Raw genomic sequence first — 13745 nt, forward strand, 5'->3', positions numbered from 1 at the left:
TAGAGGGAGCCTGACATGACAACATATATGGATAGCGACGTCAGGGGTTTCTCCTGGAGTGGAATCCCTGGCCACAGTGTGGCCGATGCTCTGACTGGATATTCTGCAGCTAGAGGGAGCCCCAATGTCACCATCTACAGGGGGTGGCACTATCTTCATGGGTGCTGTGGCACTATGGGACATTCTACTGTGTGGGCAGCAGCTATAGTGCAATACTGTATGGGGGAAGCTTTGGGGCACTATGGGATCATGATACACAACCGCTTCAGCCCACACAGTATGAGTAGGGTTAGAGGTGTGGCTTAAAAAGGAAAAAAAATGCCACTACGCACACCACATCGGTTGTCCCTCTTTGCGATACTTTAAAGTTGGGAGGTATGGTTTGATTTAAATTCTTTATTTAGGTTTGATTTGCACGTTTGATATGATTTATACGGCTTAAAGAGAAACTGAACAAAAGGAGAGAAATAAAAACCTAAAAAGGAAAAAAACAAAAAACGTGGTAGTTGCCGAAAGCAACCAGCCAGTTAACACAGACTTCCTAGACGCCCTTTGGAAAATGTAAGCCTCAACCAGATTTGTATCTATGGGCAACAATTACTTTTTATAGTGTGGTTCGGACCATTTTGGTTCTATTTAGTCTTGGTGGATTTCACTGGTGTATGTAACATTGTAGACATGTAAGGGCAGTAGAGTGTACACCTAACTCATACACAAAAAAACAGAGTGCTGGGTCACATAGGGTTAGTAGACAGCATATGAAAACTATACAACCGTGTTCTGCAGCCTGTCATATGATAGAGCTGGGGCTAATTATAACTAGCACGTCCGGCACACAACTCAGGTAATTTGTTCCCTCTAACATAGGATGTCGGACACAAGACACTTCTCACTAGTCCCTGATATTTGAGGTTACATGAACCCTAAAATAATTGCAGTATCTTTTACTGTACAGAAAGAAAACATATTTTTCCATGTATATAATGGTAATCTAGTGCACGAATTACAGGCTTAATAGGAGACCTTTTATAAAGGATGTAATTTGTACTTCCAGGTATAGTTTTTAAAAGGGAATGAAATTAAAAAGGACAGATAATACTTCTATTTTTTTTAATCCACTTTGTCTTCAAAAACTGCATAAAATAAAAATCGGATCAAAACCTGCACATGTATGGGTAACCAGAAGGTACGATGCTCAAACACTTGGGGACTCCGGATCCACATACTGAAGCTCTACAGTATATCAGATTGGCATCGTATGGTACAATCCCACAAGTCAGGCATTTTTATTTAAGCGCTTGACTATTAGATGCTGTATAGATTTTTGTGTGCGTATACTCTAGACACGGTTTTATATGGTACCTTAACCTTGAAAAACAGTTTTTCTTTTCTCTGCTATAAGCGATCTTAAGTGAGTGGAACTTTTATAACAATACTCTTTTTACAATTCTTTCTAGGGAGACAGAGGATTACCTGGTCAGGTGGGAGTTCCGGGTAAACGTGGCATGGAAGGTGGCATGGGATTTCCTGGAGCTAAAGGAGAGCCGGGGACTAAAGGCCAGCCAGTGAGTAATATTCAGTCTTGCCATACATGTCAGCGAGGAGGGTAGAATGGAAAAAGGTCGGCACTGCTGGTACAATGGATCAGTTTGTTGTATTCTAAGAGAACAATGACATGTAAAGAGAAGGTGATCAGAGAATAGGTTTTGTACAGTCTGTGCCCTTTGTTAATTTTTCACGCTGTTCTGTCATTTAGCGATAAATTAGGTTAACCGGTCACGTTCTCCTGGTATAGGTCAGTACTCTGTACACTCATTGATTCCGCCATTTTCTTTTATTAAGCTGTCCATAGCCGTTCGGGTGAGCTGACGTGGCATTTTTGTCACAACTTTTGATCGAATATATTTATATAAATTACAGTAAGATATGCAACTGTAATTTTCAAAACGGCAAAAATCACAACAGAAATGACCAGCGTGAACGTGGATCTATGTCGATATCGCGCTAATGTGATGATCTTAGATTGTAATGCGATATGTTCTACAATCAACTTTCCTCACAATGTAGTTTTAATATTTCCCTTTCCAAAAAATTGTAAATGTACTTATAGCCATGCCTGTGACATCTCATGTGATAAATTGCCGTACAGCCCTAACCTTAAACTAAGTTCAGACATGCAGACAAATCCATGACTGAAATATTAAGCAGGTAGTGTTGCACTCCATGCAGATTTCACCCGTTGCTTGCATAAAGGAAAAGCACCAAAATCCACAACAACTACACCACTCGTGGGCCACCAGCATTAGAATAAAATAGATAATTCCAGCATTCAATAATTAGCGGCTGAAGTTGGTCTATCGCTGTACATACACACACATCCAATAGGTATCGGACAACATTTTTTGTTTGGCGATGAACATCAGTGCCCGTGTTTATTTAAATGTCTAGTCATTTGTCACTGGCTGCCATTGACAAGAACTGCTGATGCTGGACAATGGACAACCAAAAAAATCCAACCTGTCTAATCCACCTGATCATCAGAGATTGGTTACAGCAGACTTTTGTCTTATGTCTATGGCAGGCTAAATTGCCATCACCGTAAATACAAGGCAGTTTGTTGCCATTTTTATTCTTATTTCAATGCAAAAAACTGTACCTAAAAACAAAACGTGAGAGCAGTTGTATATTTGTTACATTTTCAGTCTGCCTATAATGTCTTCAAACTGTTATTTTTAGGGGGATTCTGGAGAGACTGGATTTCCTGGCATGGCAGGACTGTTTGGACCAAAGGTACCCAATTTGTTGTTGCTGCCAAGGTTTATAAAAGTGTGAAAACCTCTGATCCTCATTCCAGCTCATAGACTCTACTAATTGTGTGTTATTTAACCCCTTAAGGACGCAGCCTAGTTTGGGCCTTAAGGCTCAGAGCCCATTTTTCAAATCTGACATATTTCACTTTATGTGGTAATAACGTCGGAATGCTTAAACCTATCCAAGCGATTCTGAGATTGTTTTCTCGTGACACTTTGGGCTTCATGTTCGTGGTAAAATTTGGTCGATATATTCAGTCTTTATTTGTGAAAAATTGCAAAATTTAGAGAAAATTGACAAAAAATAGCATTTTTCAGAATTTAAATGCATCTGCTTGAAAAACAGACGGTTATACCACCCAAAATAGTTACTAGTTCACATTTCCCATATGTCTACTTTAGATTGGCATCGTTTTTTGAACATTATTTTCTTTTTCTTGGACGTTACAAGGCTTAGAACATAAACAGCAATTTCTCATATTCTTAAGAAAATTTCAAAAGCCTTTTTTTGAAGGTGCCAGTTCAGTTCTGAAGTGGATTTGAGGGGCCTATGTATTAGAAACCCCCATAAAACACCCCATTTTAAAAACTAGACCCCTCAAAGTATTCAAAACAGCATATAGAAAGTTTTTTTAACCCTTCAGGCATTTCACAGGAATTAAAGCAAAGTGGAAATGAAATTTGCAAATTTCATTTTTTCTGCTGAATTTCAATTTTATTCAATTTTTTTTTAGTAACAGAGAAGGTTTTACCAGAGAAACACTACTAAATATGTATTGTCCAGATTCTGCAGTTTTTAGAAATGTCCCACATGTGTCTCTACTGTGCTCGTGGACTAAAACACAAGCCCTAGAAGCAAAGAAGCACCTAGTGCATTTTGAGGCCTCTTTTTTATTAGAATATATTTTAGGCAGCATGCCAGGTTTGAAGAGGCGTTGAGGTATCAAAACAATGGAAACCCACCAGAAGTGACCCCATTTTGGAAATTACACCCCTCAAGGAATTCATTTATGGTTTTTGTTATCATTTTGACCGCACAGTTTTTTCACAGCACCTATTTGAATTGGGCTGTGAAATGAAAAAAATGATATTTTTTCCAATAAAATGTCATTTTTGATCAAATTTTCTTATTTTCACAGGGAACAACATACCCCATTTTGTTGCCCAATTTGTCCTTAGTGCGGCAATACCCCATTTGTGGTGATAAACTGCCGTTTGGGCCCATGGGAGGGCTCAGACGGAAAGGAGCGCTATGTGTTTGTTGGAGTCCAGATTTTGCTGGATTGGTTTTCGGGTGCCATGTTGCATTTGCAGAGCCCCAGAGGTATCAAAGCAATGGAAACCCACCAGAAGTGACCCCATTTTGGAAACTACACCCCTCAAGGAATTCATTTATGGTTTTTGTTATCATTTTGACCGCACAGTTTTTTCACAGCACCTATTTGAATTGGGCTGTGAAATGAAAAAAATGATATTTTTTCCAATAAGATGTCATTTTTGATCAAAATTTCTTATTTTCACAAGGAACAACATACCCCATTTTGTTGCCCAATTTGTCCTTAGTGCGGCAATACCCCACTTGTGGTGGTAAACTGCCCTTTGGGCCCATGGGAGGGCTCAGAAGGAAAGGACCACCATTTGGCCTACTGGAGCTTTTCTGGTGCTAAGTCATGTGTGCAGAAGCCCCTGAGGTACCAGTACAGTTGAAACCCCCGAGAAGTGACCCCATTTTAAAAACTACACCCCTTAAGACATTCATCTAGAGGTGTAGTGAGCATTTTGACCCCACAGGTACTGTGTAAAAGATAATGCGCAGCAGATGGTGCAGTGTGAGATTTGCAATTTTATATATGTATATGCCATTTCAGTGTCCAATATAGTGTGCCCAGCATGCGCCACCGGAGATATACACCCCTTAAATTGTAATGTGGGTTCTCCTGGGTACGACAATACCCTACATGTGGCTGTTATTAGCTGCCTGGGCATACGGCAGGGCTCAGAAGGGAAAGATGAGGGGGGTAAGCTGTGCGGAGTGCATCAGGGTAAATTAAAAATCAAGGGATGTATGATACATTTTAAAACAATCTTTTATACAGAGCCCTGGTTTTTCGGGACACGTGTCACATTGGTATATTGTGTTCTTCCTTATCCCCCTCTTATAGCAGACTCTGCACCTCTTTTGACTCTTTCCCTTTCCACCGGTTTGGGGACCTTCTCCTGGAAAGTGTTGCCCTGGTACGATGCGTGTGGCCTCGCTTCCAGAAGTACTGGGTGCCCCCCCTTCCTGGTCCCTAAAGATTAGATCTTGAAATTCCAGGAAAGTTCCCCTCTGGCCTGCACATCGACGTAGCACATACGCATTGTACAAAGCCATCTGTATGATGTGCCCGGCCAGCTTCTTATACCACACCGCATGGCGCTGTAGGGCTTCAGGACTTGATTTGACAAGTCCATCCCTCCCATGTACCTATTGTAGTCCAGGATGCAGTCTGGTTTGGGGGTGGCCTTTCCTTCATATATCCTAAACCTGTAGGTATACCCTGATGCACTCTCGCACAGCTTATACATCTTCACGCCATACCTTGCCCTCTTACCTGGCAGGTACTGGCGGAATTGAACCCTCCCTTTAAAATGTACCAGGGACTCATCAATAGAAAAACACTTCTCGGGGGTGTATGCTTGGGAAAACCGGGCACTGGAACGGTCTAATAGGGGTCTCCGTTTATACAAACGGTCAAAACTGGGGTCATCTCGGAGTGGGCACGGCTCATTATCAGTATAATGTAAGAAGCGAAGTATTGCCTCATTTATTTATTTTTTTAGGTTCCAGTTCATTTCTGATGTTGCTTTGAGGGGCCCATATATTAGAAACCCCTATCAAACACCCCATTTTAGAAACTAGACCCCTCAAAGTATTCACAACAGCATTTAGAAAGTTTATGAACCCTTTAGGTGTTTCACAGAAATTTAGAGCAAAGTAGAGGTGAAATTTACTCTTTTTATACCATTTTTTTTATAACACAAAAGGATTTATCAGAGAAACACAAATTAATACTTATTGCCCAGATTCTGCAGTTTAGAGAAATATCCCACATGTGGCCCTAGTGCGGTAATGGACTGAAGCACCGGCCTCCGAAGCAAAGGAGCACCTAGCGGATTTTGAGCCCTCTTTTTTATTAGGCACCATGTCCGGTTTGAAGAGGTCTTGTGGTGCCAAAACATTGGAAACCCCCCAAAAGTGACCCCAATTTGGAAACTAGACCCCTTGAGGAATCCATTGTAGTTTTCTTGGGGTGCATGCGGCTTTTTGATCAGTTTTTATTCCATTTTAAGGTGGCGTGGTGACTAATAAACAGCAATTCTACTGTTGTTTTTGTATACTTTTTTTTTTACAGCGTTCACCGTGCGCTATAAATGATATATTCACTTTATTCTGCGGGGCGATACGATTACGGCGATACCAGATGTTTATAGTTTTTTTTTCTGTCTTATGGCGTTTGCACAATAAAATACGTTTTGTAAACAATCATTCACTTTTTGTGTTGCCTTATTCTAAGCGCCAGAACGTTTTTATTTTTCAATCAATAAAGCCGTGCGAGGACTTATTTTTTGCGTAACGAACTGTAGTTTCGATCAGTACCATTTTTAGGTACATGCGACTTTTTGATCTCTTTTTATTCCATTTTTTGGGAGGTGAAGTGACCAAACAATTGTGATTGTGGTACGGTTTATTAATATTTTTTTTTACGGCGTTCACCGTGCGGGATAAATAACAAAATAATTTTGTAGTTCAGGCCGTTACGGACGCGGCGATACCAATTATGTATAGTTTATTTGTTTGTTTATATATTTTTATTAATAATAAAGGAATGATAAGGGAAAAAGGGGGACTTTTACTTTTATTACTTTTAAAACTTTTATTTTCTTATTTTTACACATCTTTTTTTAACTTTTTTTTTACTTTATTACTTTGTCCCACTAGGGGACTTGAGGGCAGGAGGCCCTGATCGCTATTCTAATACACTGCACTACATGCGTAGTGCAGTGTATTAGAACTGTCAGCTACTCACTGACAGCAAGCATAGTGGGTCCTGACGTTGTCAGGACCCACTAGGCTTCCGTCTATGGCATAGCCGGACGCCATTGTTTGGGGTCCGGTTGCCATAGTCACCATCGCCGGCCGCTATCGCGTAGCAGGCCGGCGATGGCAGCTTAACCCCTAAAAAGCCGCGATCTCTATAGAACGCGGCTTTTAAGGGGTTAATCAGCGGGGACACAGCGATCGGTCCCCGCTGTAGGAGCTGTGACAGCTGCTGAACAAGACAGCAGCGTCACAGCTCCTGTATGTGTCGGGAGGACGGCCGAAACGGCCGTTACTCCCGTGACGTACTATTACGGCATGGAGCGCGAACGATACAGCTGCCATGACGTAATAGTACGTCAAGGAGCGGGAAGGGGTTAAATGAATCCCACTCTTTCTAATGAGGGAGACAAGCATGTTATTAAATGGCAGTACGTTGTGGTCTGAAGTGTGGTTGATGTGTGTATTGGTGATTGTGGGTTTGGATTGGCTGATGACGTAGAAGTGGCTAGTCGTTCGTTATGTGGCTACTAGACATCATGTATTGGTTACTGGAACCAATTGCTGTACTAATCTCTGCAGGGACCTCTTGGTGACATTGGCTATAAGGGCATTCAAGGACCTAAAGGACCTCCTGGTCTAATGGTGAGTTGTACTCCATTGTTCCAGCCATGAGCTCTTACACATATCTGCATTTACGTGTATTATATATGTAAATGATATTTCTGTCTATGGGACTAATGCAAGTTATTCTCATTATGTCAGTCTGAAGAGGTTACAATCTGTTTGTGGGATAATTCACTGGTAGTTGTCTTAGGGTATGTTCTCACGCAGTTTTTTAGGCGTATTTTGGGCCATTTACACCTCGAAAAAACGCCTGAAAAAACAAGCTGAATGCCTACAAACATCTGCCCATTAAAATCAATGGGAAAAACAGCATTTAGTTCATACGGGGCGTCTTTTTACGCCGCCGTTTTAAAAAACAGAGCATAAAAAGACGCTCCGTAAAAAGTGCATGTGTCTTGAGGCGTTTTTTGGAGTGGTTTTCCATTGAACACTATGAAAACCGCCTCAAAAGAAAGTCGAAATTAAAAGAAGCCTCATCTTCAGCTTCATAAACACCTGAAAATGAGAGGCTGTTTTCTCTGAAGACAACTCTGTAATTATCAGCCATTTTTGACTCAGCGTGTGCACATACCCCAATAATAAATCCTTCAACGATCATGACCATTACCTTAAACATTTGCAAAACTTAAAAATGCGTGAATGTAAAGAAAGCTCCAGTACTTTGTCACTGTAAGGCCGGGTTCCCACGTAGGGTAAACACTGCAGAGTTTCCGCAATGGATTCCTGTGCAGAAACACAGCAGCATTTACAATAGCAGCAAAGTGGATGAGATCTAGAAAATCTCATGCCCGCGCTGCAAAAATGAGAAACATTGTAAACATTAATACATTGACCTGCGGTGCAGAATTTAAATTCAATGGGGATGCAAAACCCGCTACAGAAAGCCATGTGTTTTGCGCCTTTTACACTCTCTCCTTCTTCCTTCTCCGTGATTTTTAAGCAGCGGATCCGACCCGTGGAAACCCGGCCTAAATCTAGGGCTATACAGACTTTTTTTCACAGCACATTCAAAAATAAGGAACAAGCGATTATCAAGAGATGGTATAAAAAAAAAAACTAGCTACAACATTTTAAGATTGCTGAAAAATCCCATCATGTAGTGATTACAAAACTAAATATAGATTCGCTTAACTGTGATTTTCAAGTCACTTTGTAGCCCCATCCTAACTTCTTTATACATTTATTCTTTGCAGCGTCGTCATTTTGGTGAAATTATTTTCTTGCATTACTTTGCTGCATTCAGTGCCCTTCTTCACCTAAATATTTATTGTCTAGGGAATATCCCTTCTGTCTGAAACATCAGTGACATCACAAAGTGAATGTCCAACTTTTATCATATCTTTCTTTAGATTGAAAATCCTGTGCTGAGTAAGGTCATAATATATGTATTTACAGTGGCCGAGGCTCCACTTTTTTGATACAGAGATGCAAATCTGCTGCATAGATTTAAAACATAACATACTAGCTGCCTGCAGTCACCACTAGAGGGAGCTTACTGCATACTGTGTTATTATTGAGTTTGATGCATATCCCATAGGCTGAGGCTAGAGCATGACTTTTTTGTGGTGAGCGATTTCTCGCTGTCCATAAAAATGCATTAGACTAGAGCTACACACTGATTATTTATCTCGCTGCAATAAAATCGCTATTCTTAGGAATACATTATGTAGCTTGAAAATCTCTTCGAAATTGTTCCAGACAAGCGTGTAGCTCTGAAATCTCTAGGAAATTGCTTTACTAGAGCGATTTGCAAGAGATTTTCGAGCTACAAGAAAGAAAAAAAAAAGTCTAGGTCTAGGTCCTAAGCTTCCTCTAGTGGCGGCTAAACGTAGCCAGCATGTTATCTTTTAGGATATGTTAACACGCTGTGTTTTCAGACTTTTTTTTGGGCGTAAACCCCTCGAAAAACGCCAGAAAAAAACGGAAGCTGAACGCCTCCAAACATCTGCCCATTGATTTCAATGGGTAAAACAGCATTTTGTTCAGATGGGGCATTTTGTTACGCGGCCATTTGAAAAGACGGCGCGCAAATAAATGCCCCGTAAAAAGAAGTGCATGTCACTTCTTGAGCCATTATTGGAGACGTTTTTAAATTGTGTCAATAGAAAAACAGCTCCAAAAAAAGCATCAAATACGTTTGATGCTTTAAAAATGGCTGAAAATCAGAGGCTGTTTTGCCTTGAAAAAAACCTCCGTATTTCACAGCCGTTTTTACTTTTGCATGTGAATATACCCTTAATCACAAGGTTGCCTCTGATCCTTGATCAGCAGCCCCAGCGTTAATTATTGGACAAACGCTCATTCCCGATCTCGGTCCTTTGTAAACAGGGCAACGATCAGCCGCTGAACGAGCTCAATCATCGGCTGATTTTATCTTTTACGCATCCTAAAAATATTATCATTGTCTGCAGCACATCCCATTTTGTAAACAGGGAGACGTGCTGCTGACATGATGTATGGGGACTATCGATCATAGTAACAAGCGCTCGTCCCTATACATAGCTCCTTGGGAAATGAGCGCCGATCAACGAGCTGTCTCATTGATCGGCACTCGTTTACACAGCCCTCGTCGGGCCGTGTAAGAGGATCCTTAGCCGTCATCAGAGGTGATGGCTTCAAGGGACAGCTGTGGGCCTAACATAGGCCCCCAGGGTTGTCCTTTGTGAATTCCTGTTAGACTAGGGCTACACCTAGACTTTATATCACTCACTACAAAAAAAAAAAGTCTCCCTGAAATTGGTTTCCATAGAAATTGAGCATCATGAAAATCTGTTAAAAAATTGCTCCGGTCAAGTGAGCCGCTAGCGATTTTATATCTTAATGACTATATGCTAGAATTTGAGCAATTTTATAAAGTTCCTACAAAAAGTTTAGGTGCCCAACAGTTGCCTGTGCATGTACAAGCAGTAATGCATTGAAATACACAAGTATACAATGTAAAAATTTTAATCACCCTGTTGGACAACAAGAAAAAGGTTAAAAAAGCACACGAAATATAGAACACTAAGGCTTTGTTCCCACAATGTAGATTTGCTGCAGATTTTGCACTCGTTTTTGAGGCAAACCACAATTGTATCCAAAATCTGCAGAAAATCTGACGGTCATTAAAAATATATGCATATTAGGAATCTCCTTAATCGTTAAGCCCATAAAATAAAATTGAAAACATAATTTAGGGTGATCAGTGAAACAACTATGAAAAAAACACTAAAGACCTTACCTTAAAAAGCAGCGTTAGAAATAAACTACTGGTAAATTTACAATATATTAGGGCCGGTTCACATCAGCGTTCGCTTTCCGTTCAGGGGTTCCGTCTGAGGTTTCTGTCGGGTGAACCCCTCAACGGAAACCTTAGCTTCCGTTTGCATCACCATTGATAGCATTGATTCCGGCAGATTTCCATTAATCCGACGGAATCAATAGCGGAGTCGACTGCGCTATTGATTCTGTCAGAAAACCGGAAACCTGCCGGAATGGTGACGAACAGAAACCATTAGCAATGTTTTCGTCATCATGAGATCAATGGTGACTGAAATGGAAGCTGTGGTTTCAGTTTGACTTTCCGTCGCGGGGTTCACCCAACGGAACCCCGGAACGGAAAGCCAACACTGATGTGAACAGGCCCTTACTCGTACGGCCTGCTTTTTTCATTCATTGCTAAATTTATAGCTCTGCTAAACAGAATACAAATCATACAATGCTTATGCGTGTGTCGTTCAGGTATAGTTTCAAACATTCTAAGGCCCTGTTCACACAGAGTTTCTTGATGCGGTTTTTGCGGAAACCGCAGCAAAAAAAAACTCTTGAAATTGCCTCTCATTGATTTCAATAAGAGGTGGAGGCGTTTTTTTCCCACGAGCAGAAAAAAACGCTCACGGCGTTTTTTGACAAAAACAACTCGCGGTTTTTCCTTTGCCTGTTGAAGAAAGGTAAAAAAAAAAACGCGGCAAAAAACGCATGTGGTGCAAGACCACTTCAAAAGACCGGAGCTGATTTTTCCAGGCAGAATTTTCTGCCTGCAAAAAACTGTGTGAAAGGGCCTAAAACTCTGTTGTTACATTCCATGTTTAATTAGATTTTATTTTTTTTCCCCCAAGGGCAATGAAGGAGTTATTGGACCAGTTGGAATTGTCGGGCCTCCTGGAAACCCAGTAAGTTGATTTTTGGTTACATATGGTTTAGCATGAATATTTCTGCAGAGACTATAACAATTCCACAAGAATAGACTAAATCAGCTGAAAAATCTATGCAAAATGGAATAGCCCCTAACAAACATATGGGTAATGGTTTCGGTACTCTAAACGGACATACGTCAGAGATTAAGGAACAGTCATCTGTCCATAAGGCCGTGACATTGGGGCAGGACCAGCTTGTATGATACATAGTGCCCTCAGACGCACAGCTTCTAAAGCAGCCGGCAGGGACCGTAGGATAAATAGGGTGGAAGAGTGCTGGAACAAAATATGCTCTATGCAGGAGTTTTGTGGAAGTCTCAACCAAGGAGACCTGACAGCTACCTTTGCTTATCGTATCACAGCACTGTCCCAATGTGTGGGAGAAAGGCTGGAACCCATGTCCTCCTCCCATTTTAGCACGTATGGAAGTTTAGCATCAGATTTGTAATATTTTCAAAAACTTTCTTTTGAATTTTTTTTTTACTTTTTTTTTTAGACCCACAGGCAGGTCTCAATAGCAGTCTTCCTATAGCAGGGCTGGGAGCGTTCACAAGGCTCCCAGCTGCTATAGGAATACACTGAAGCTAAAGGGGCAGTAAAAACCCATCAGATGCCAGTGGTCACATCTGACACCGGCATCTGAGGGGTTAAATGCTTGCGATCAGAGATTTTTCTGATCGCAAACATTGCCTCTGGGTCCCTGCTGTGCAACACATCAGAGACCCGGCGACCATCGCGCCTGCTCGGCTTTCGAGCAGGCGTCGTTTTGAAAAACCCTTTCCCAACGTAAATAGGCATATTAGTGACGCAAAAGAGTTAAAGGCTCACTCACATTACTACAAATATAGTGGAAAGGAATTTTGCCAGAAAAAAAAAGAAAATGCATCACTTATTCTTTTTCCATTTTCCAAAAATAAAAAGGGAACAAAAGAAGGGATACGCAGTATTTCCACTAAAGGGCTTTTAATGGTGGATTCACACTCTGCAAATTTCGTTGCAGAATTGTTTACAACTGAAAATCAGTACCAATCATCAGAATGGAACCTGCAGAAATCCATGTACCTGCTGCAGAAATAATGCCATTTCAGATTAATTGCACAGATTGTCAGTCGCAGAAATTTCTGTAACAAAGTCTGCCACGTGTGAATCCACCCTTACATTGTACGAATGCTCGTTAGCCCGATCGTTGGCCTGGCGCTTATTCTCAAACATTGCCCTGTGCAACAGGGCAGCGATCAGCCGACAAACGAGCAAACACTCTTTTGTCGGCTGATCGGATCTTTTAGGTTGGGGCTAAACCTAGTCTTTTGTTTTGTAGTGAGCACTAAATCGCTGTCCATAGGAATACATTGAGTGGCTTGAAAATATTTTCAGTAGTTTTTTTTTTGTTTTTTTTAACAATTGCTGGGATTTCAGAGCTACACAAATGTCTGGAGCGATTGTTAAGAGATTTTCAACCTACTCCATGCATTTCTATGGAAAGCGATTTATCATATTTTTGTAGTGAGATAATTAATTAGCTCTAGTTTAATGCATTCCTAGAGACAGCGATTTATCGCTCTACAAAAAAAAAAAGGTTTGTCTAGCCCCAGCCCTATACAGCCAGATAAATGGTCGTTTGTCGGCAGCACATCTCCCTATGTAAATAGGATGTGCTGCCAACAAGATGCAAATGTATGGGTATTCGTGATTGTACATTGTGTTCATTACTCCATTTTAATGAAGCAAACCAGCACCGATCGACATGCTCCTTTACCTGGTCAGACTATCAGCCTGTATAAAAGGGCCTTAAGGTCTTGCTCACACAGTGCAGATTTTGCATGCATTTTTTAAAACAAAACCAGAATTGGATCCAGCAGTGCAGACCTATAAGACCGTCCCATATATTTCTCCTGTTCCGGTTCCGTTCCTAGTTTTGGCTTGCACAATGTAGAGCAAATCTGCACTGTGTGAACAACATCTAAGGGTACGACCACACGGAGCGGCCCTGACACTGTCGCAACGCGGCCAACAACCGCACTGCACTATGTAGGAGCGGCTGTCAAACACCAC

At 41.1% G+C, this 13745-nt stretch overlaps 1 protein-coding gene and 1 long non-coding RNA gene across 5 annotated transcripts in view; one reads left to right on the forward strand and one right to left on the reverse strand.

Annotated features, from left to right (window-relative positions):
- Positions 1–13745, forward strand: part of COL27A1 (collagen type XXVII alpha 1 chain) — a 274259-nt gene that overhangs the window by 243502 nt on the left and 17012 nt on the right. For all 3 annotated transcript variants that reach the window (XM_075835266.1, XM_075835267.1, XM_075835265.1), the window contains 4 exons: positions 1458–1565; positions 2737–2790; positions 7474–7536; positions 11616–11669. In XM_075835266.1, the coding sequence (XP_075691381.1) occupies positions 1458–1565; positions 2737–2790; positions 7474–7536; positions 11616–11669 (279 nt within the window). The remainder of the gene's footprint in view (positions 1–1457; positions 1566–2736; positions 2791–7473; positions 7537–11615; positions 11670–13745) is intronic.
- LOC142659291 (uncharacterized) overlaps positions 1–13745 on the reverse strand; it is an 86490-nt gene that overhangs the window by 28804 nt on the left and 43941 nt on the right. For both annotated transcript variants that reach the window (XR_012850301.1, XR_012850300.1), the window contains exon 2: positions 1474–1659. This is a non-coding gene — a long non-coding RNA (uncharacterized LOC142659291). The remainder of the gene's footprint in view (positions 1–1473; positions 1660–13745) is intronic.

The sequence above is a fragment of the Rhinoderma darwinii genome, chromosome 8 (assembly GCF_050947455.1).
Source record: "Rhinoderma darwinii isolate aRhiDar2 chromosome 8, aRhiDar2.hap1, whole genome shotgun sequence".
NCBI classification, from domain to species: Eukaryota; Metazoa; Chordata; class Amphibia; order Anura; family Rhinodermatidae; genus Rhinoderma; species Rhinoderma darwinii.